The following is a 25,714-nucleotide window of genomic DNA, read 5'->3' on the forward strand; positions in this document are numbered from 1 at the left end:
TGAATAGATTGGGGACCAAAATTATTTTCGAAAAAGATTGCGGATAATTCTGCACATACACTATAGATTGGGGACCAAAATTATAATTCTCCCTATTTTTTAACACTCTAAAAGAATGTAAAATTTTTTTCTTCCAATTTTTCCCCTCAAAATTATTATGATGAACGGCTACTTTGGAAATCATTGGCAAAACCAATAAATGGTCAAAGTAGCAAAAATCCAGGATTTTAGCAATAAGCTTAACATTCTTTAAAACCAACAAGCAAAACATAAGGGGGAAAAGAAACAAGTATAACATAAACTGCAACCTCACAACTAAAACTCTCGAGAGAATTCCAATAATGATCAGCAGCCCTTCTTTCATTGATTTACTGATGATACCGTAAGAACATGGCCTAATTTGAGTAATAGAGTGTTAAACAGGCTTTATACTAATTTCTATAGATGCCTCTCCTTATGCGATCCTATTTCCTGTTTCTGTTGTTGTTTCTTTGCACATTGCATCACCTGAGTGTTTCTGCCTTTCTGGCCATGCATCACAGTAACATTGGCATTTTAGTCATTAAATCACTTTTTTTTTTATTGGTGTTGATAAATTAGTTAATATCTAGTGTTAAGGAGGACAAGATTGTATAATTTTTTCATTCTAGAGGGAAAAGTATGATCACAAACTCTACTCCAAGGGAGCAAAATATTATTAATCCTTATTAAAACTAGTAATAAAAAGTCACAGGTTCGAGACTGTGCAAATTGAAAATTTTAAATTCTTCAATGGCTTCTTTTACACAAATGCAGAATGTGCCTACTAAAGTTAAGAAAAAAAAAGTATGAATTTGCCACTTTTTGGCTGAATTTGAGTAGCTTTGCAAACATATTCGTGATTACGTTGAGTAGCGACACGATTTGTCTTGAAGATTTATATGTAACAAGTGCACAAATATTTTTGACATCTGTATACATGTTTCTAGTGTATGTAATAAAAGTCACAGGCAATTAATTCGATACTTTAACTTTCCTACTAATAGTATTAGTGATGTACGTCCATTCATGAATCCTGCCATTATACATGGGCCTTAGATATTGATCACATGGTTGACTATCTCCCTCCATGGATTTGAATAATGCCACTAGAAAATAAAATCCAAACAGGAAATCCAAGTTGTGATAAGTTGGATATTCTATCAAATATTGCAGCCATGCATATTTTTATCTCTCCCTCTTTGAGAACCATGTTACGTAAATCTACCTATAAATGACTCTATTTTCAAACTCGGACAGGATCAGTCGGTCCGATCGATTGAACCGAAAACTGGCCAACTGTTCGATCCGAATTAACTCTAAAAATCAGATATTTTATAACTCGATCAAACCAAGTCAAAAACCAAGTTTGACCCGATTTGACCAAAAAAATAAGAACCGGGAGTAGAGGACCTGCCAAACCCAAAGCTGTTGACCATGTGCCACGTTTGCAGTCAATACACTCGGGTCCCGCCATTCACCACCGCGCCGGTCCATCCCACCAACAATAATCAATCAAGTGACTTTTTTTTAACTTTTTTTAAAGGCAAAATATTTTTAATATTATGTTTTGACTTCTAGGTTGTTAAAAATTATTAATATACCTCAAATATTTCATACTTTATAATTGTTGTCTTAAAGTTTGGTGTTATTTTTCAATAAAATTCATAATTTTAATTCTAAATTTATTAATGCTCATTAAATAATATAAATTGCTACTTGATTGCTCTAATTTCTTTGTATTTTCTTGTTAAATATATTTGAAACATTAAATATATATATGAATACACCTTTATTAATATTAACATGTTATTAGGTATTTTACATATAATATTTTAATTTTTAAAAATTTTTTATTTATGACGTCATCCGGTTCCCATATCGAATCCGGTTGAACCTATTGATCCCTGACTACTGAGTTCGACTGAGTTGATACCTAGTCCGATTCTGAAAACATAGATAAATAGAGAAGAGAATGCTCCAGCCTCCTCATCCTTCTCATTGTTCTCAATACCAGTTCATAAACCAAGGTGTGTGAGGAAAACAAAAATGGGTTCCAAGGCAATTCTCTTCCTATGCCTTTTGGCGGTAGTTCTGATGATTGCTTTAGAGGTGACAGCCAGGGATTTGGCCGAAAATAATAAGTTATTCATTCAAGAACTTATTCTTTCCTTTTTCAACAAGCTTATACCTACAAAATATAGATGTTTTTGCATAACATAATTTACTCTAAGAGGGTTTTTTTTTTCCTGCTAAAATGCATGCACTAACTAATAATTCTGCACACGATCCTGTGACCATTTGTAGCCAATGCTGCAGAGAAGAGTACTAATGGCCTGGAAGAATCCAAATACCCTGGTGGTGGATATGGAGGGAACCCTGGAGGTGGATATGGGGGTTACCCAGATGGTGGTTATGGTGGCGGCCGTGGTGGCTATGGTGGCGGCAGATGCCACTATGGTTGCTGTGGCCGAGGTTATTATGGCTGCAGGTGCTGTACATATGCTGGTGAGGCTGTGGATGCTAAGCCAGAAACTGAACCGCAAAACTAACATCCAGCTCTTATGCATCATGATGCTTCAATGCCTTTGGAGCAAATTAAGAGGCTATATGTACAAAAACTATGTACCGTGTTATGAAAATAAGAACTTAATCAGTGGTATCCATTCACCATTAGATGAATTATTGCATATAATGATGTACTTTTTTCTACTTCAATAGGATGAAAGTGAAATCTTATGCGTGTTTCAATTTTGAACAGCTAGCACTTCTGCTTGGATTCACTCACATTAATCATTGTGTAAAGTATACCCATAATTGTTCAAGTAGTATTTGCTTAGAATTCTTTAACACTTTGAGATTTCAACTAGAGATTCCGAAAACCTACATTAAGTCTTGACTCCTTTTAGACAGGAGAAAGAAATGATAAAAGTGGTAAAGGTCGGTTTATGATCGATCATTTACGAGTAGAACTAGAGACAGTTGTGTGCAACAAACTTCAAGCAATGAACAAAGTTATGTCCTCTGAATTTATTTACTATATTGTGTTATTAAAGTTTATGAAATTAGATAGTCATGTGACTGATATTGAAAAACGACAAACTACAATCAATTAAAAGACTCCTTTGTAGTAGGGCCAATCTACGGATGCCACGTGTCAGTTTGGATTGGCTGATCTGTCAATTCGGACAGATCAGTTCGGGTGTAAGGGGCGCCAGTTCGGTCATGGCCGCCGCCTCTCAGCAGGATGGGCCTTGTGGGTTGCGACCCCCGAACCTTCGGAGTTGGCAGGCGAAACCCTAGAAAGACTCCCTCTCTACTAGGACTCATGGTTCTATAAGGAAACTACGATCCATAAGCTTATAAATACAGCACCATAAGGCAGTACAAGGTACGCTATCTACAGTACTCTATACGGTTACTCTACTCTCAAGCTCTTACTGACTTGATCGTCGGAGCTACTCTGGAAAACTAGCCCCGCCGTTCACTCTTCCTTGAAGGACAGCTCGCTCGCTTCCTTCCCGTTAGCTCGGTCACCCTCAGCTCGCTCAACTCGTTGCAGCTCAACTTGGATCGCGTTTTTAGCTGTCGCATCACCCTTCATATATGCTAATCCAAAATATGGTTCTTGAAAACCTAACATGCTCATGCACAAGTGTTACACATCCTTGTGCCTCAAATTCTGTGTACTCTACTACTTTTTTGTATAGTTGACATCAATCTTCAATCTCTCGTAGTCAACTAGTCAAACAGATTTTTGACGTTTTCGTGAAACCAGGTAAACAAAACATCTACTTGAGCTTTTAGCATGAATTTTTCGTATGGTCAGATTAAACATTGGGTTAATTACACATGAATCCACCTGGGTTTTTCCATATTACCACGACTCTTGTAGGGATTCAATGTATTCACATAACTTTTTTTATATTTTTATGTAAAGTTAAAAATAAACAGAAAGAACAAATGATTATGTCAATTCAACCAGACATACTCCAGAAATGCATGTGATAAAATTATAGTATCAGTTAATCTCCCATAATTTACATAAATATTTACTTTATCTCTCATGTGATATTTGTCTTTATCCATATAATCCCTCTCTGATTTTATGTAAAATGATTGGACCACTGTTCGGTTAAGTGCTCAAGTATAAGCAGTATTTCAACTGATGATTTTGCAAAGACTGCTTTTCTTTAAGTTTTTACTTTACATGAAACTACAAAAGAGTTATATGAACATTTTTTAAATGTCAAAAAGATCATGTAGCAATTTGTGAATCCATGACGGGGTTGTATGTAATTAACCCTTCAATATTTCGTTCTATCATTTCTTTTTAGTTCGTATACTAAATTTGACCGAGAAGGTGGAGGTAGGGTAAGGGCTTTTTTTAATCTAGTTTTTAGTCAAACATATAACAAAATTGGATGGACAGAGAGTTTGTAAAAACTATTACCACAAATATCTGGATTAGAATCGTTAATTGTGTATACCCAAAATAGAAAAAATTTAAAAAAAAAAAAAACACTTTGGTAATGGTTAACTAACTTACAGATGAATCAACCAAAATTAGTCTTGAATTTGTTGTATTTTGGACTACAAAAATTACACATGTTTTAGTGCAATGCCACTAAAATGACTTCATATGGCATGAGATTATTTTGCCATTACACCAAAGGTGCTCATAAAAGAGACACATAATAGAAATCTCAAACTACCGAATACTTTCAGTCCATATTACATCCCTTCCCAAGCTCTATGCATTACTGGCGGTGCTAGAAGCTCACTCTGTTAGCATTCAGGCTCAGCAAACCACAGCCTGACTAGGATATGACCAGCACCTACAATCCCTACCGTAATAGCTTGGGCCGCAGCAACGAATGCGACAATATCCAGCCCCAAGATATCCCCCAAAACCTCCTCCTAGGTAGTCCCCGATATCCACCACCAGGGTAACCTCCGTAGCCTCCTCTGGGGTACCCTCTGTAGCCACCTCCAGGGTACTTTGCTTCTTTTAGGCCATCCGTGTCAACCGTCATTGCTGCACTGAGGATAATAAATACGTTTATTATTGTAATCTAGGAATGACATTTTCACATAAATTCATTTGGCGTCATACATTTTGAAATTTTCATATTTGGACTAATTTTTATACATGCTTTTAGTTTAACGAATACCAAAACAATAATTTTATACTCAATTGGAAGTCTTTTCCTTCTAAACTATGTGCCAAGAAAATCAAATATTGTCTTTAAAATGGTTAAATGCAACCAACCCGTAGGTAGGCTTATCGTTGCCATAGATGACCAGCCACTATGCCCCGAGTCCCGCGTCAGGGAAGCCTTGAACGCTTGCTTGTACAGCTTAGTTGACGTCTATTATATTTTAAAGAGCTCAGATTTGTGTCTTAATACACCAATGCTTTACATGTATAACTGAAATATAAGTACATAATTTGAACTATGATATATTTGTGGTCCTTTAAGAAAAGCAGAAATTAGTAGAGGATAAATGTCTTGCAATTGTCAACAGACGTGGAAGTCTTGGCCAATTCCCTAGCTGCCACCTCTGAGTTAATCATTAGAACTGTAGCCAAGGAAATGCAAAAGAAAAGAAGTGTCTTGGAACCCATTTTTGCTGAAGGTATTTTAAGTATTGAAACTGATTTTTGTGAATGATGAAAAAGCTGGAGTAGATTGATCTCTATTTTATAGAGGCCAAATTGCTGTAAAAAAGGTCCTGGCTAGGGCTATAAACGAATTGAGCCACTCGCGTCCTGGCTAAGGCTATAAATGAATTGAACCGCTCGCGAGCGGCTCGAGTCAAAACTCGAGTCGATCACGATTAATATCGAGCTCTAGTCGAACTTGAGATAGCCAAATCGAATTCCAGCTCGAGCTCAAACTCAAAAATATTAAGCTCGCGAGTTTGAGTAAATATTTTTTTATTTTTTATTTTTATTTTACATATATATCTCTAATATTTTATTATTTATTAAGAAAAAATATTTATTTTATTTATTTTTTAAAAAATAAAATAATTATTTTTTATTTTTTCGAGCTCGAGTTTTAAATTAGTAGCTCATCAAGTTCAAACTCGATAAAACTAAATCAAGTCTCGACTCGATTAGGTCAAAACTCGACTCGACTTGATTTGTTTGCATCGCGTTGGCCCATGATGTAGTTGGCCATTGAAGAGATGATTGCTGTAATTAATACAAAGCCCTTACTATCATAAATTGCAGTCCCTTTGAAGAAATTAAAGGAATAGAGATATACAAAAAGCACTTAATCTGGTCTTCTGTCTTGTATCTCTTTAGAGAAACAATTTGAGCATTATGGAAAGAATAATTCATGTCCTACAGTCGTGAATATTTCAAGCATTATTGTCGATCAACTTGGAATTTGGAGTGACTTGATTATGTTCATTCCAAGTTGCATAACAAGTCAAACATCGTTACACTAAAGATAATATATAACAAATGAAGAACATGTCAAACTTTGCAATGCACGAATACTTGCCAAGAAAAAATTCTCAACAGCCAGTATAATTCTGGAGCAATTGCATTACAGAAACAATAATATCATATATAGAATATATTAGAGACCAATACTTCATAGAATGCAGAGATACCATTCGTATCCCACGCGGACAATGTGGACTTCAAATTTTCTTTTGGGATAGTGAAACTGCGCGCCACGTTTTGGTTTCTTGCAGGATAATTCTCTAACAAAATATACTTCAGATTTTGTAGTGTAGTAGAAAGTATCTCTTAAGTGTTTTGAGCTCTTGAACTTTAAGTTTTATTGATTTATACAAATTGGAGCCCTCTAGAATGCTGATTAGGATGGTCTCCCCCAAGTGATGCCCACATGTTTGTGTTTTGGGGGCACTTATGCACCAAGTTCATAACAAATATTCCCATTCCACAATAGCTCCATTTTCAATCTATCAGAGTCAACTAGTCAATTAGATGGTTGACATATTTGAGAGAGTTAGATCTTGAAACTAAGTAAACACATTCTGTTCTATCATTAACTTTCACATCTTTCTTCCATGGCTAGATTAAATATTTGGTTTTATCATTTCTTTCAGCTTATAAACTATATCTGACAGACAGGTGCATGAGTAAGGTAAACACATAACCGAACAGGAAATTAAGAAGATTCAGTTCGTCAAATGCGTTATCGCAAATACTTGTATTAGATTGATCGATTAAGCATACCCAAAACAGCAATAAAGAGCAATTTGATAATAGGTAACTCATTTAGATAAACCAATTTCTAATGGAATACTAATATTACTCAGTCTTCTATGGTCGAAAATTACAGAACCATCTTCAAATTGCATGAAAATGTATTTCCATTACATATAAAGCGCTCACTGAAGTCACACATGATTACACATATTACATCACTCATCAAGCTCTTATCTGCACTTCACACTACTAAGTACAGCTATATATCACCAGTTAGCTTGCTTAAGCATTCATGAGCTTGCTAGGAGCTGGCTTTATTAGTTCTGAGGCTCAGCATCCACAGCCTGACCAGGATAGTAGCAGCACCTGCAACCCCCACCATAATAGTTTCGGCCGCAACAACTAAAGCGGCAATTTCCACCATAACCACCACGGCCACCCCCAGGATACCCTCCATATCCACCCCCAGGATATCCACCATACCTTCCTCCTGGATAGCCCCCATATCCACCACCTGGGTATCCCCCATGACCTCCTCCAGGATACCCTCCATACCCCCCTTCGGGATAACCACCATATCCTCCTTCGGGGTACCCACCATAGCCACCTGGGTACTTGGCTTCTTTTAGGCCATTTGCTTCATCTGTCCTGGCTGCAATGAGCATAAATAGGGCATGCACGTTAATTAATTTGGTATCAATTTCGAATAGTAAATTTTGAACAGATTTGTGTGCATGCTTTTGGTTAACGCATATCATATCAATTAAGTATCATTATCATTTGAAGTTCTGTCTTACAACGAACGTGTCAAAATTAGTGTCATTTTTCTTTTTACAAACTAGGAGGGAAATGCGCGGGTATTTGGTGCCTGTGGTTGAAGAGGATTTTACAGTAGTTCAAGCGAATATTAAAAAACTCACGTACATTGAGTAATAATATGAAGTAATAAAATATCTAATGTATACTGGAAGATGGAGAAGAAAATTATGCATGCTATCTTGCTCAATTCATATATTTTGAAACAAACACTTGTATATGAGCTTTTCATTAACAAAACTAAATGAACTTTAAACAAATACCCAAATGATTAATGGCAATAAACAAAGTGATTATCCACTTAAAAATGCATCTGCACAACATTCTTGTTGATGAAAGTAACCAACTTTTTTAGCAACGACAAAGCCTAGCCTCAAAAGGTTTGGTTCCATCCGAGGATTCAACAATGGATCATCAACTCCCGTAGATTTTGGGTGAACATAATGCCAAATGCCCTTAACATAGGCCTTTACCTGTAATTTCATTAACTCAATACTAATTAGATCTTTCCCCAAAAAATAAGGATAATTGAGAAAAATCACATCAAGATCGAAGCCGTCTAGTATCTCCAGCCAAACCCTTGATGCCATGTTATGTGCTAAATTGCCACCAGCACTATCCCCACCAAAAAACACCCTATCAAAGCTAGCATAATCCCTAAGCCATACCTCAGGACCCTCGCCATTTGAACGATGGGCAACCCATTTGACTGCAATCTAAGAATCTTCATAAGCAATAGGCAAAGGATGCTTAGGGGCGAGCCGATAGTTAATTGAAACTGCTACAACACCAGCTTTTGCAACTACTACATTAAGGTACGCATGATATGTAAGAGAGAAGGCAGATTTGATCAAAAAGCCTCCATCATGTAAGTAGACCAAAAGAGAAAGTTTTGTATCTCCAAACCTATTCCAACAAAACCACATCATTTAAATTGTATAGAACAACCAATTTTGTGGAGAAACAATAATATCAACACTAAATTGCGCTAACAGAGTATCCAATTTTGGAATGAAAACATTTAGCTAACAATAGAAATTACGATTTTACAAAGCAAATTATACCATTAAAAAAAAGAATAAAACCTCACCTCAAGTTGAACCACCAAGAATAACTTCACCAGAGAACCATATTGAAATCCAGAGTACAATGACAATACAAATAAATATTTATCGAAAGACAAAAGGAACATAACGGAAGAATGTGAAGGGGCAGACATTTGAAGAATTGAAATTGAAACTAATGCTTAATCATAAATTCCTTAATAAACCACATTGTCCTTACTTTAATTGAGATGAAAATGACGTTTGAAGTTCTTCAAGTTATAATAGCAAAGTAACAGTAATAATTGATACAAACCAAAATGAATGTCTCTGCAAGGACATTGAAGTAATTACACCAATAAAGAAACTATTATGGGTTGTACCCATTGTAGAAAAGATGATCAAATAATCTCACATTTCCAAACTATCCAAACCTTTGAACAAATCATTACTGCATCTTTTAGAATACAAGGACATTTCAGTAAACACAATAATACACATGTCATCTAAAGTAGTACCCAATACTATAACTACACTCAAAATAACCTCACAATCCCAAAATAACCCTACTCTTGCGGTTGAAATTCAAAACCATTCTTTGACCCAAACTCATTCTTATATAGTACAAGAATTCTCTTAACATGGTTAATCACTACAAACTTATAGAGAATTTTATCATAGTGAACATAATTCTTGTAATTAATTTTTTATACACTATCAGTATTAAGAATTTTCGTAATAGTACGCTTTGATGTAGGTCATACATATAAAATTAAAGTTTTAAACTTGGCTAAAAGTTACGTGTTGTATATCCATACTTATGCAAAAATAAGAATTACGCAACCAACGTAACTAAAAGGAAAATTAATCGAATTGAGAATAAGAGAAAACATGTATTAACCAGTATTACACCCCAAGTCTTGCTTCAGGAAAGGCTTGACACTTAAATGTGCAGCTTATTGAACGTGTATCTAAAGGTCAGCTATGTTTCTTAGTACTCCGACCCTTCACATGTACAACCGAAATTATATACATAAATTGAAATGTTCAATTCTGTGGTCCAAAGATTTAAATTAACATATGCTACACAAAAACCTAGACAGGTAAGACAACATGGAATTTCTCTATTATGATACCATGAGCTAAGATATAACCCTATTCTGATAAGTGGATCAAATTGCGAGAAGTTTCAATATTGGGGAATTGGAGAATAAATTCTTACAATTGTCAACTGAATTGGAAGTCTCGGCCAACTCCCCAACGGCCACCTGCGAGGTAATCATTAGAACTAAAGCCAAGGAAATGCAAAAGAAAAGAAATTTCTTGGAACTCATTTTTGCTCAAAGTATTTTAGGTAATCAAAATTTATTTTAGGAGGATAAGAAAGCTTGTGTAGATTGACCTCTATTTATAGGAAAATGTTTGCCACTTGCCGTCAAATGGGCCATGGCATCGGCTAGGGATGTGGTTGGGCGTTAAAGAGAATATTACTTTGATTAGTACAAATTCCATAATATCATAAATTGCAGACCCTTTTAAGGCAACTAAAGAAATAGACACATATGCCAAAAGCATTTACTCTATTCTCTTCTATGTCTTAAGAGATAGAAGTTGACCATTAGGGAGGGGATAACGTTGACGTCCCATATTCAAGAATATGTTGAGATATTATTGTCAATCAATTTGGAATTTGGAGTGACTTTGATTACATTTACTGCGAGTAGAATGTCAAACATATTATTGAGTAAGAAAAAATTCACATAGAAGAAAAGGTCAAATCTGGTGATTCATGAATGGATCCAAGAAAAGTGGCATTTGCATCACAAAAGCAAGGCGGATTAGGTTAGGTGGTACAGTGATAGGAATTATAATTAGGAGGTACTGAATTCAAAACCTGCCGCTTATTAAAAAAAAACAATAAGTCCTAAAATATATTAGAAATATCTAGTTTTTACAATGGACAAGTACCATGTAGTATTGCAAGCCATGTACTTTAAACTTCTTGTGGCATAAATTAGTATCGCACTTATGTCTTGTCTTTTTGAACCAATAGATGGTTAAATGCTAATTCTTGGTATGTTATGCTATTTAATTTGTCCCTTGAATTTGAATTTCAACCCACGATACTACCTCTATGCATATTCCAATTGCCAATTCGGGAAGAAGAATCTCTTAAAAGAGAGTAAAACCTATCAATACACAACCCATGATGTTAATATAAGTAGACACAAATTTATATAATTCTGCTAGCAAACAATCAAACAAGTACATTAGAACACTAAATATGGCAAGGTACATGTGTAGCAAGAAGAAGTAAAATCTTCCAGACTTCTAACGCTCATAGTTTATCTCGTAAATTGCCTCCAACTGCCGTCGGTAGAGATGTTAAAATCTCGACAGCATTGACCCAAGTTGCGTATGCATGAAACCCCACCATCTACGAATCTTGTCCAAAGTAAGTTCGAGAGTTGACTTTCTCTAGTGATGGATAATTTTGAGCTAAAAGTCACTGTACATAGCAACCAAGAGAGGCATACTAGAAGTTGCCTACCCAAAGGAAAGATAGAGGCAGTGTACCCTACTTCTTTGAAGTGAAAGGATCCATCCATGGAAATAAATCAAGGATTGATCTGTAAGGGTGGTTATCTAAATCTAACCACTGGTGAAAACCATCACCCTTAGACCCAAGATCTGTATGGCGATTATTAAGAAATACATTAACTGTAAAATAACGGAAGCGTACCTGAATCCATATTGATAAACTTGATACTTGAATCCCTAGAGATTTGGGGTGGCCTTCCAGGTCAACAGGTATTCACCGATCCTTTGAGAGAGGCCTTTAGTTTCTCTCTGGTATCTTTCCTGACGATGGGATATCAGGGAAGGGGTATTTTGTGGTATTAGGAAATACGACAACTAAAACGATGCCTGTGACCTGGGGACTATAACCCTATTTATAGGTAACATTCCTGTTACCTTTGGAGCTCTATTTCAGCCCATCATTGAAATAGGAGCCCATAAGTTTCTACACATAAAAGGGCCCACATCCTATTAGATACATTAAACCCAAACTATATTTGATCACTTTAATTGGGTTTAACCTTAATTGACAGTTTGCAATACATAATTATTCACATATAAGTCCAATGTTGGATTAAGGATCCAACAATCTCCCACTTGGACTATATGTGTAACCTTACAATTATGTTTTGCAACTAACCGTATGAGTTCAACTTTACTGTTATTATCACAATGTATCTGTAACCAATTCGGTCCATCAATTACACCAATATAGGATCAAAGCGGCCTTTGTTACAATTTCGTAACTCGACCCATCAATGGTCACATATATCAATGCAATTGAATGACATGAATTATGATGTGGATGTGTAGCATGAAAATTTCATGTAATGTGATCAAAACATGCCTATTTCCAACTGGTCCACCTTAAATTTTATGAGATCAAACCATACCAAAATTAGAGTGCAAATAAATCCAAACTTTATTTATGCATAAAATATCCTTAAATCCTTAATAACTGAAAAATATTATAAGAGCATTTAAAATAACAAACTCCCACTAAAACTATACATCATTTAATACGACACCCATATGAGCAGTATGCTCATGAAACATTTTGGGTGGCAATCCCTTAGTAAGCGGATCCGCAACCATGGAGTTTGTCCCGATGTGCTCTATTGATAACTGTCCATTCTGCACTCTTTCTTTAACAGTCAGGAACTTGATATCTATATGTTTAGATTTGATCGAGCTCCTATTGTTATTGGAATATAAGACTGCTGACTTATTGTCACAGAATAATTTGAGTGGTCTTTCAATGCCATCCACTACACGTAATTCTGTGACGAAATTTGGCAGCCAAATTCCCTGGTTGGATGCCTCATAACAAGCTATAAACTCTGCAGCCATAGTGGAAGATACTATGAGGGACTGTTTAGCACTCTTCCAGGATATGGCACCTCCAGCCAACAAGTAGACATAGCCTGACGTTGACTTCATAGTATCTTTGCATCCAGCATAATCGGAATCAGTATACCTAATGATCTCTAACTCATCTGACTTCCGATACGTGAGTATGTAATCCTTTGTTTTCTGTAGATATCGAAAGACCCGTTTGGTTGCTTTCCAATGATCTAATCCAAGATTACTCAAATATCTACCCAACATTCCAGTAATGTACACAATATCCGGACGCGTACATACTTGAGCATACATTAGACTCCCCACTGCTGAGGCATAAGGAATTTTTTGCATCTCTTTTTCCTCAAAAGCATTCTTGAGACACTGCTCAAGACTAAATTTGTCTCCTTTAGCAACAGGGGTGTCACCTGGTTTACAATTTTGCATGCCATACCTTTTAAGGATCTTTTCGATATAGCCCTTTTGTGATAGTCCTAAAATACCCCGAGAGCGATCACGGTGTATCTGTATGCCTAACACAAAAGATGCATCACCAAGATCTTTCATCTCAAAATTTTTAGTTAGAAATTTCTTGGTTTCATGCAATAGACCAATATCGTTACTGGCAAGTAAAATGTCATCAACATATAATACCAGAAAAATATGTTTGCACCCACAGAACTTATGGTATATGCAATCATCTACTAGATTCATCTCAAAACCAAATGAGATAATCACTTGATGAAATTTGAAATACCATTGTCGAGACGCTTGTTTGAGCCCATAGATGGATTTTTTAAGTTTGCAAATCATATTCTTTGGATCTCCAGATACAAAGTTTTCTGGTTGCACCATATAAATCGTCTCATCAATGTTACCATTGAGAAACGCTGTCTTTACATCCATCTGATGTAACTCAAGATCAAAATGTGCCACTAATGCCATGATAATTCTAAAAGAGTCCTTTGAAGAGACTGGAGAGAAGGTTTCTTTATAATCGATACCTTCCTTTTGTGTAAATCCCTTAGCAACAAGACGAGCTTTGTATCTTTCCACATTGCCTTTCGAATCCCTCTTGATTTTAAATATCCATTTACAACCAATGGGTTTCGCTCCTTCTGCCAATGGGATAAGATCCCAAACGTCATTGTCCTTCATGGATTTAATCTTCTCATTCATGGCATCGATCCACTTTTGAGAATTTGAACTTTCCATGGCTTGACGGAAGTTAATTGGATCATCTTCCATCAATCCAGAGTCATCCTCATGTTCTTGGAGAAAAACAATGTAATCATCTGGCACTGCACTTCTCCTTTCTCTAGTGGATCTTCTTAATGACACTGGTTCTTGAAGAGGAAGAGTTTGTTCTTCTATAACAGTTTGCTCTTCGACATTGTTTTGATTTGTTATGCCATGATCAAGTTCAGGAATAGGGTCCTGAGCAAGAGCAATGACACCTGTGGGAATATTAATATATTTCTCTTTAAAGACAATGTCCCTTACTGTATTTTCTCCCCCAAACTCGACATCCTCAAAGAACCGAGCATTTCCTGTCTCAAAAATTGATTTGGCTGTGGGATCATAAAATTTGTAACCCCTGAATCTTTAAGAGTATCCAATAAAATAACAACTAATCGTTCTTGAGTCCAGTTTCTTTTCATTAGGCCTATAAGGCCTTGCCTCAACTGGATATCCCCAAATGTGTAGATGCTTTAAACTAGGCTTTTTCCCTGTCCAAAACTCATAAGGGGTTTTGATAGTTGCTTTAGTTGGAACCCTATTAAGGATATATGCTGCAGTCTTAAGTGCTTCACCCCAGAGTGACTCTGGTAAGGTGGAATGACATATCATACTCCTTACCATATCTTTAAGTGTTCTATTTCGTCTTTCAGCTACACCATTCATAGTGGGTGAACCCGGCATAGTGTACTGTGGGACGATACCGCACCGCTCTAGGTATTTAGCAAATGGTCCTGGACGTTGTTCACCTGAACCGTCATATCTGCCATAGTACTCACCACCACGGTCAGATCTGACGCTTTTAATTCTTTTGTTGAATTGATTCTCAACTTCAGCCTTAAAATTTTTGAACACGTCCAGTGACTGTGATTTTTCAGAAATGAGATATATGTAGCCATATCTTGAAAAATCGTCTATGAACGTTATAAAATATTGTTGACCATTCCAAGCAGATGTAAGAAATGGTCCACAAATATCAGTATGTATAAGTTCTAAGACGTTTGAGGACCTATTGGTTTCAAATCTCCTTTGATTGGTTTGTTTTCCCTTTATACAGTTAATACAATCATCAAAATTTGTAAAATTCAAGGGGTCGAGAATTTCATTTAACACAAGCCTTTCCATTCTCCGTTTGGAGATATGTCCCAATCTCTTGTGCCATAATGCAGCTGAACTCTCATTGGCTAATTTTCTTTTAACTCCTCTAGTACTCAAATGCAGAGATTCATTAAATGAGGCAATCGTATCAATTAAATATAGATTATCGTAATGCATTAAAGAACCAGAACCAACCAATTTTGAATCATGAAACAATTCAAATTTTTCATTTCCAAATGAACAAAAAATAACCAAATTTGTCCAAAGCAGAAATAGAAATTAAATTCCGTCTAAAAGACGGTACAACAAATGTCTCATTGAGATCCAAATAAAATTCGGTCTTTAACAATAATCTAAAAACTCCAATTGCCTCAACTTGAACTGTTTTGCCATTGCCCACGTAGATATATCTTTCATTATCATTAGACTTTCGGCAATTCAGGCAACCCTGCATAGACACACTGATGTGAGTTGTTGCACCAGAATCTAATCACCATGTGTGTCTAGGTACCGAAGTTAAATTAACCTCAGAACAAACCAAATTAAGAAGCATACCTTTCTTAGCACGCCAAGCGTGATAATTGGTTCAATGTTTCTTTTGATGCCCTTCAGCCCCACAGAAGAAACAACTATTCTTTCCCTGATCATTTGATTTCTTTTGTTGTTTCTTTTGTGGCGCTGTACCTGCAGCTCCTTTTTCCTTCTTTCTTTTAAGTCCCTTACTTTATTATTAGTGGTTGACACCAGATGAGCACTTTCTGTCTGCTCTTGCTTCAACCTTTCCTCTTCCTCTACACAGTGTGAGATGAGTTCATTTAGAGACCAAGTCTCCTTTTGACAGTTATAACTCACCTTAAACTGGCTAAATTGTGTAGGAAGAGATATTAAAATCAAATGCACTAGTAACTCTTCAGAGAGTTTCAATTTAAGTGCATTTAATTTCGAAGCAAGATGAGACATCTCCATGATGTACTCTCTGATATTGCCTTTACCACTATATTTCATTGAAACTAGGCGTGTCAAGAGCGTACTAACTTCAGCCTTTTCGTTCTTGACAAACCTTTTTTCAATGTCCTGAAGGAACTCTTTAGCGGTTACAGTCGTTTCTGACATTGTTCCCCTGAATGCTTCTGGAACGGCCTTTTTAATGATCATCAGACACAAGCGATTTGATCTCTCCCACCTCTCATTATTTCTCTTTTCATCAGAGGTACTCTGATCTGTAAGAGATGGGGGAGAATCATCCCTTAACGCAAGGTCGAGATCCATTACTCCAAGTACTATCAAGAGATTTTCTTTTCAAGACTTGAAATTTGTGCCATTCAGTATAGGAATATTATTGATGTTGGAAGTAATATTTGTAAGATCATTTGCAACTGAACAGAAAACATAATATAATTAAAACAAGCTCACATAAATCAAAAACAATAATAAATTCAAATAATGGTAGTCCCATCTCAAGATACCGATTTTCCATTAATATTTCGTCTTTGGACAAAAATATTAACTTCTGAGTGATATCTTGGTGCAGTAATAAATGCTGATAATAATAGCATGTCGAAAATAAATTTTTCTTTGGGTCAATTTATAAATCACATGTAAAATCCAAATAATTATCACGTATTTATTACCACAAGTACACATATAATTTCATTAAATATTGACCTTCCTTTGGGACGATCAATATTCATAAAATTACTAGTGTCCAACTAATTATATTTTAAAATAAATTAATTTTCATAATAGAGGTCACTTTGGTGGCATATTATTTCAATTAATTTATTCTAAAATATATATAATCATACCAATATTCGAATTTAAAATTATCTAAATTAAACAAAAAATTTTAATCAAAGTCAACTTTGATCAAAACATGGTCAAACATGGTCAAATCAATCAAATTAAATCATGACTTATTGGACCAAAGGTCCATACCCATAATTTGACCCAAAATTAACATTTAAGCCCAAAAATTTTCTTGAAATCCATAAGTACTTTATAAAAAACTACATATTTAATGGGCTACACATATGAATTTTATAGGGATTAAATGTCCTATTTAACTTTATTAGGGTTTACTTAAATTAAAGAAACCCTAATTTCCTTAACATTATTATTATTATTATTTTTTTCAAACAAGAAAACAAGTCAAAGAAAGCAACTTAAGAGCCGAAGGGCCCTGACTTCATGAAAGCCGAAAACATAGTTTTCGCATTCAACCAGTGAACGTAATTTGAGAAAAAAAATGTCATGTAAATTCATATCGGGACTTATGTAAATAGTCATGAACATTGAATGTGCATGAAGACTAGTCAATCATGCAGCGGAGCCCACAGATCCAAAAGTAATGAAAACAATGAATAGGCACGTGACTAACTCACACAATCAATAGGACAAACAATCACAATTCTTGAGCCATGTGTCAATTCCATTCATGTTCCAGCAGAGTTAAATTCATGCAATATCAACAATCGTGATTTTCAAACAACCATGAAGCCGTAACCAAAAAAAAACCGAAACATAAAGTATTGTATCTTGTCAGCCGATTGTTCACAAATATCACACATAACTTTCTTAAAATAAAAATATCAAACCCAAATTATTTCCTAATAATCAACCATATGGGCTCTGATACCACTTGTTAGGGTGGTTATTTAAATCTAACCACTGGTGAAAACCATCACCTATTAAACCCAAGATCTATATGACGATTATTAAGAAATACATTAACTGTAAAATAGCGGAAGCGTACCTGAATCCATATTGATAAACTTGATACTTGAATCCCTAGAGATTTGGGGTGGTCTTCCAGGTCAACAGGTATTCACCGATCCTTTGAGAGAGGCCTTTAGTTTCTCTCTGGTATCTTTCCTGACGATGGGATATCAGGGAAGGGGTATTTTGTGGTATTCGGAAATACGACAATTAAAACGATGCCTGTGACCTGGGGACCATAACCCTATTTATAGGTAACATTCCTGTTATCTTTGGAACCCTATTTCAGCCCATCATTGAAATAGGAGCCCATAAGTTTCTACACATAAAAGGGCCCACATCCTATTAGATACATTAAACCCAAACTATATTTGATCACTTTAATTGGGTTTAACCTTAATTGACAGTTTGCAATACATAATTATTCACATATAAGTCCAATGTTGGATTAAGGATCCAACATGATCATGCCACATGCTTACAAATTTACAAATAACTTCGTGAAAAATTTAAACTTGTTTGCGACAGAGTCTTGATCAAGGATGGAACGAGAGGATTTTTTCCCTAGATTCTATCAAAATCCTAAAGAGCACTTTGCATATAAGTTTTTTTAAGTTTTTATTTAATTACAATGCAAAGATAATAACTAATGATATTATAATGATTTATCATCAAAGAAACAAAAGATAAAACGAAAGACAGCCATGTTAGAACTTTGTTTCTACTCCGTCAATTTACGAAAATTAGGAATACGATGTCGTGCAGTGAATCTATGGAAGTTTTCTTCTGCCAAAAGGACAATGAACCCATATCTATCTAGCTCTACCAATAATTTGGTTCTTTTCGCAATAGTAACCTATGAAATTCGCAACAAGGTTTAAAAAAAGTAAGAACTGTCTAGAAATATATAACTAACTGTCAATGCTCTTTACGCTTGCCTATTGGGTAACTACTAAATGTAAAATCTCTTTGTAGTGATGGCTAGACTGCAACAATTCTTGTAACTCCCGCTGCACAACTCATGGACACTTAGCTCTCCCCTGTATAATCTGGATAAGAACAACGAGTCAGACTCCAAATGTAAATTGGCCAGTCCTCAAGCTATACCTAATCGCACCACATGGAGTAGCGCTTTCACTTCCGCTTATAAACTAGTCATCTCCCCAAAATAACAGGAGAATGCTAACAGGACCCTCCCATCACTATCCTTGAACAGACCTCCCCTCTCCACTCCTCCTAGGATTACCCCTTGAACATCCATCACATTCACAGAAAATCTCAACCCGGCTACTACATCAAAGAAACTAGGCCATGATGGACTAGGTATACTAATCTCCCAAAACTGAGCGCCAAAACTCTCTTGAAGCTCATTAAAAACTCGATCACAAACTTGTTTCATAGTCAACAACCTCCCTTCAAAAACAAACTTATTTCTCATTTTTCATAAGTTCCAGCAAATCAAGGAGGGCAAAATTCAAAATAAGAACCCAATATAAGGATTTTGACCAGATTTCAACCACCAATTAATTACCTTATGTCTTATCGAGAAAGTTTCACCAAACCCGCCAATCAACACTTCAGAGAAACCCCAGACCTGTCTAGCAACCTCACCAATACAAAAATATGGTTAATAGTTTCTTAAGAAGGATGTCGACAACAAAAACAACGAGACGTGCCTACACCAAATTTATGCAATACACCCATAACCGGCAGCCTACCATTCATTAATCGCACCATAAAAAAAGAAATTTTCAATCGTAAGACCCGATGCCAGAAAAAAGAGAAGAGTCTAGAACTATTACCACCTTGCCGCACTACCTGATAGGCTGACGCTATCAAAAACTCACCCGAGTTACTTGGAGACCAAACAATTATGCCCACCTAATCCGAAGAAGGTGGAGCAACATCCAAGACCCTCTGCACACAGCACGTAAGCAAAACATTATATAACTTCTGCAAATCCCAACAACCTTGAACCACGAAATCCGCAACTGACTGTTCTTGAAAAACTTCTACTTGTCGACATAGCGGCCCTGATCCTAACCAATTATTGTGCCAAAAACTTGAGTTTCCACTACCCAATACCCATCTTATATGCCTCTTCGCCACCACTTGACCATCCAACATTCTTCTTCAAGTGGCAGATTGCCCTGGACAAACCTCGGAATAACAAGGATGCAAATTTGAGTTATACTTCAAATGGATGAACTCTGCCTATAATGATTGTCGCAGCCTGAACTTCCACCACAATTTCAGAGAAAAAACGTAAAAAACATGCTGCAACGATCGTAAACCCACACCTCCCCCCCATAAGGCTTACACAGCTAGTCCCATTTGATCCAATGAAAACGTGGCCCAAAATCTGAAGCACCCCGTAAGAAACCTGCAAAAATATTCTTCAATAGACTGAGTATCCCCTTAAGAGGATTGGAAGCCGCAAGATTATGGATATGCATAGAAGAAAGCACACTCTATATCAAAACCAATTTGCCGCTGTACGATACTAATTTCTCTTTCCATGATAGCACCCTATTAACAACTGAAGTACATAAAGCTGAAAAATAACTCTTCTTTCATCTTCCAGAGTATAACGGGAATCCAAGATACTTTACGGGGAAGGATTGTGCGTGAAAGCCAGTGATTTGTGCAACAATGTGCCATCGCACATCCAAGAGACTAGCATGAGACAAAAGACATCTCTTACTATGATTGACCTTCTGTCCTGAGATCATCGCATAATCCTCTAGCACTTTCATAATCAACTGTAACGACTTCTTCATTCCACTAGAAAAAATAATCACATCATCTGCATAAACTAAATGAGTTACAACCGGGCACCCTAGTGGAACCTTAAAAGGCACAAAGCCCTATTGCCCAATCAAGGAATTTAGAAGTTGAGACAAGACTTCAGCACCTACGACAAAGAGAGGTTGTGAGAGCGGATCCCCTTGGCGAATACCCCGACTAGATTTAAAAAAACCTTGAGGCGAATCATTAATAATAACTGAGAACCAAACATTCGAAATCAGTCTCCAAACCATATCTATCCAAACCTCACTAAATTCGAACCTTCTGAGCACTTACAGTAGGAAAAGCCAGGATACCCTATCATACGCTTTGGCCATGTCAAGCAAGCTTTAAGACAATATTACCCTTTCTATTAGACTTCCCAATATCTGACACTATCTCCTGAGCTAATAGAAAATTTTCAAAAATCTATCTACCCTTAACAAATCCACTTTGTTGAGGTGAGTTAATACAAGGTAACACCTTTGCCAATGTAATAGCCAAAACTTTGGACAAAACCTTATTAATAAAATTACACAAACTTATCGACCGAAATTGACTAAAGTCTTGAGGAGCACTTACCTTCGGAATAAGCACAACCACGTCGAAGTAATACTTTTAGGCACCTTATATCCACAAAAAAAAAAAACTGCCCACCGCTTCATGGACATCTTTGGCCACCATGTCCCAAGCAAAGGTAAAGAATTTTCCTGTAAAACCATCCGGTCTAGCGGCACTCTCACCATCCACGGCAAACACAACCTCTCGAATCTCCTCCAAGGAAGGAACACGCACCAGTTCCTCATTTTCTTGATGAGATATTATTTTAGAAATTACATCCAATATATCCCATGACCCCAAGCATGGATCAACTGTAAACAAGCTCTCAAAGATATGGACAGCCTCTGTTGCAATCTGATTCTCATCTATTAACCAAACCCCATTTGCATTTTTAATGCGATGATTAATTGACTTGGCTCTCCTCTCTGCAACTATAGAATGGAAATATTTTGTATTTCTATCCCCATCCTGCAACCATTTAAGTCTTGCTTTTTGCTTCTAATATTCCTCCTCTACAAAAAGAGCTTTCTTTAGTACCGCTCAAGCCTCTTGCAATGCTATCAAATTTGGCTCAGAGGGATCATTATCAAAATGAGCTTCTGCCATTGATACCATCGCTTCAGCTTTTTACACCGCGTCAAAAATATTTTCAAACTGCTCACGGGACCAACCTTGGATATGTTTTTTAACTTGACGCAATTTGGCAACTAACCGCTGCAACGGAGAGCCTGAAAAAGACCCTTCCCAACCTCTTCAAATTACCTCCAGTAGCTCTGGTTTAGACATCCAAAGGTTCAGAAACCGGAACGCTCTTGGCTTATTATCAAGCCTAGTCATGGCCGATAAAAAAGGGGAGCATGATCAGAAGGGTCTCTCCCTAAATGTTGTACCCGAAAGTTAAGAGGTAAGGTAGAAGCCATTTGGTTAAAGAGCATTCTATCAAGTCACTTCCAAATTCGCTTCTCTATTATTGCACCATGTAAATATGGATCTTGAAAAACCAGCATCTTGTACACCTGCCATAGCCATAAATAAAATAAAATCCAATCCCTCCTCCGGCCGAAAAGGTAAACCACCTCTTTTTTCCTCCTCACTAACAATAACATTAAAATCCCATACCAGAAACCACGGAAAAGCCATAGGATTATCCATTAATAGCGCCGCCCAAGACAAAGCTCTTTCTTGCCCATAACACTTAGCATGTACAAATGAAAAGACCATCGGCTCAAAAAACAACTGGGACTGTATTTTAATTGACAAATGTTGACTAGATTCCCCAATATGCTCACAGACAAATGACTTTTGAAAAAACACCCTTAGGGAACCCTCACTATTAACAATACAACCATCCATCTTCAACTTTATCCGAAACAACTAGACATCCACCAAAGATAACTTAGGTTCACAAATTGCAACTATTTGAATAGAGAAATCAGCAATAAGTCTTTTTAACTGACGAAGATTTGGGGCACGCAAGATAACCCGAATATTTCAAAATAGAAAATTAATCATTGGACAATGCTGCAAAAGAGTTTGAGGATAATTTTGTCTTAGACCGTAAAGAGCGATCACTAGGAACTTGAGCGTTCGTACCTTTGTGTTTAAGTTTCGTGATCACTTTAACCCCCTATTCTGCCTGAACCTTTCTTGAACTTGTTGAACTACAGGGTCTAGATTAAAAATATCAATACACAATGAACCAGTCCCCTTTGCACACCTCCCACTTCACCACGCGGCGACAAGTTCCTAGCTACTTGCTCTGCACTATGAACCTCATCTTCCTCCACCGCTGAACCCAACGCCACCTCTATGAGTGCATCATCCGGCCTACCACTCTCCCCCCCACCCTGATCAGTCACGGTTGTTGTTGCAATCCCAGAAGAAGGTGGCAAACTGGTTTGATAATCTGTCGAATTCCCCGACATGCCGGTTGTCATATTCAAGGTGCATGGTAAAGCTGATGTGTCATTCCTTGACACTAGCACCTTGTGTGCTACACAATTCTGGTTGTACACCTTCTCTGCAGCCACAACGGGAGAGGCTATGGCCATATGTAAATAAGCACCAGGTGATTGCCCAGCCAAAGCAGCAATCGAAGAACCATCTGCAATAGCTGCTGCTGTAGATTGGAGCGGAACCAGCGATGACGAACCTGGATTACAAACTCCACCAGTAGCTGTTGCCGACGACGGACCAGCCTCAGTAGAGGCCTCGAGTAGGGCATCCCCAGCCAATACCTCGAAACTTGGACTCACTTCAACTATCGATTTACTTCCCTCCTTTTCGTCTATGCCGGTTTGCTTGGGACGAAAAACCACAGCAGTCCTTCATTGTATCTCCTGTCTATTTTGGCCTTCATGTAGCAATGCTCCTCTCAATTCTGGATACTTAACATGACACCGATCCATATCATGGCCTTGGCAAAAACAGAAAGAGCAATATGAAGGCAAATTCTCAGGCTCTAACACTTGGCAAAATCCCTCCGATTCACCCATCCCAACACCAATCCATACCCGTTTCGAAAGAGATTTCAACAGGTCAACCTCCACACAAACACGAGCCATACTTGGTCATGCCAATGAGCTGGTTGCAGCATCCATGAAAAGTGATCTACCCAAGCAAGACACTATGTGAAATAGGCATTCCTTCTTGAAAAAATGAACCAGCAGTTTCGGTACTAAAAACCATACAGGAACTATTGAAGGTTCTTTATCGACATGGAATGATAAAGTCCATTTAAACACCCGCATTGGGCATCCAAATACATACCATACGTTCCTACCCCAAATCCAATGAAAATCCTTCTCACTAGCAAGACGAATAAGCACATGTCGATGATCTAAGAGACCCACTAAAATCTCATCTTTCAAATCCAATGCCTTGAAAAACCTGCGAATATCCTCCATGGGAGGACGACCTTTTGAAAACTTGCCAACCAAAGAAATCTGAAAAGAGGCTGCAATTTTTGACACATCCAGCGGAGAGAAAACCACTGCTGGCTCCCCCCTTCTCGTCGTCTTGTCTTGTCTATCGGACCATCATTTGAAGAACAGAGCGAAGAGAATGATTTATGTTGCAATGAAGGGTGCACCGTAGAGATTGGATGCCCTCCAGCCTGCGGCTGTAGGGCAGCCGATGTTGCCATGGCACTCAAGAAGCCCTAGCCGCCCAAAACCCCTAGTAAGATGGTGGCTGTCAAACTACCAAAAATAAAATTTATATCAATACCTACTCCCAAAACTAAATGAGTGTGGTGGTGAGTAGGGTCGTTGCCTCAAGGAACTGGCAGATTTATTACATAGATAATTTTGGGGGGTTTTAGGAAGGGAGATATAAAGAACAAATTAAAGATGTAAGGGTACTGAATCTCTAATTCGCAAACAGTGCAGTAGCTAAAGGATATAATAAACAATTGATTGACACAACCTAGTTAAGGAAATAATTTCGGCACCGGCTCACGCAATTGATCATAGATACCTGAATTAATTCACACGTTCACAAGTAAATTGGTTCAAGCAATTCGACAACCGTCAAACTATCAATCTCTCCTTAATTATATGGTAGTCTAGAGACGCTCTTAAACTACTCCCTTGTAAAATAGATAACCCTAGAAACGCTCGTAAGATTTAATCTATTCACAGATTTAGAAATTAGAGAGACCCAATTCTAGCCAATAAACACACATGCGGGGTCATTTAAACTACATTAACTATTCCTACGACACAGATTAAACTACTTGCGAGGCAATGAAATTGCGCCGTTTGCCACTAATTTTAAGACAATTAAGTGATACGCACCATCGTCCTAATTGGCAGTATACTATTCAGACAATTGAACAACTAGCCACATTAATCCAATAAATCCAAATAATAATAGCCTATTAAAACAAAGAATAATTAAATACCCACTAACGTAGAATTTAAAATAACACAGAACAATTTAAAAGATCTCACAATTGTCTGTGCACCGGGCCTTGATTATTCCTCAACTAGATAAAGGAACTTAGCCTCGCCTCATGACGACGATGCAATCCCAAGCTTTAATATAATTTTGCTGATGAAAAAGTACAGATGCTAATCTCTAACTCATGTTAAGAAGGAAAGGAAAAAGATAAAAGATAAATTGCTAGTCTGTTGCTCTTCTCTTTAAAGTTTTTCTGCCACCGCCTCCTTTAGCCAAATACGTGTTTGTATCTATATGGGATATCTTCCCTTCTTTTCCTTCTTGATTTGTTGCCAAAATATTCTCTGAAGATGACTCTTAATCCCATGCAACTTCAAAACATATCTTCCAAAAATAGTGACGAGCTTCCAGGGATAAG

At 37.0% G+C, this 25,714-nt stretch overlaps 2 protein-coding genes across 2 annotated transcripts in view; one reads left to right on the forward strand and one right to left on the reverse strand.

The window, feature by feature from the left end:
- Window positions 1–25,714, reverse strand: part of LOC113734562 (uncharacterized) — a 109,866-nt gene that overhangs the window by 31,216 nt on the left and 52,936 nt on the right. The window lies entirely within an intron of this gene.
- Window positions 2,040–2,570, forward strand: LOC113734559 (glycine-rich protein-like). The gene is made up of 2 exons (XM_072083256.1): window positions 2,040–2,224; window positions 2,326–2,570. Exons 1-2 carry the CDS (start codon window positions 2,068–2,070, stop codon window positions 2,568–2,570), a joined length of 402 nt encoding a protein of 133 aa, XP_071939357.1. The 5' UTR covers window positions 2,040–2,067.

Source organism: Coffea arabica, chromosome 3c (assembly GCF_036785885.1).
Source record: "Coffea arabica cultivar ET-39 chromosome 3c, Coffea Arabica ET-39 HiFi, whole genome shotgun sequence".
Classification (NCBI taxonomy): Eukaryota; Viridiplantae; Streptophyta; class Magnoliopsida; order Gentianales; family Rubiaceae; genus Coffea; species Coffea arabica.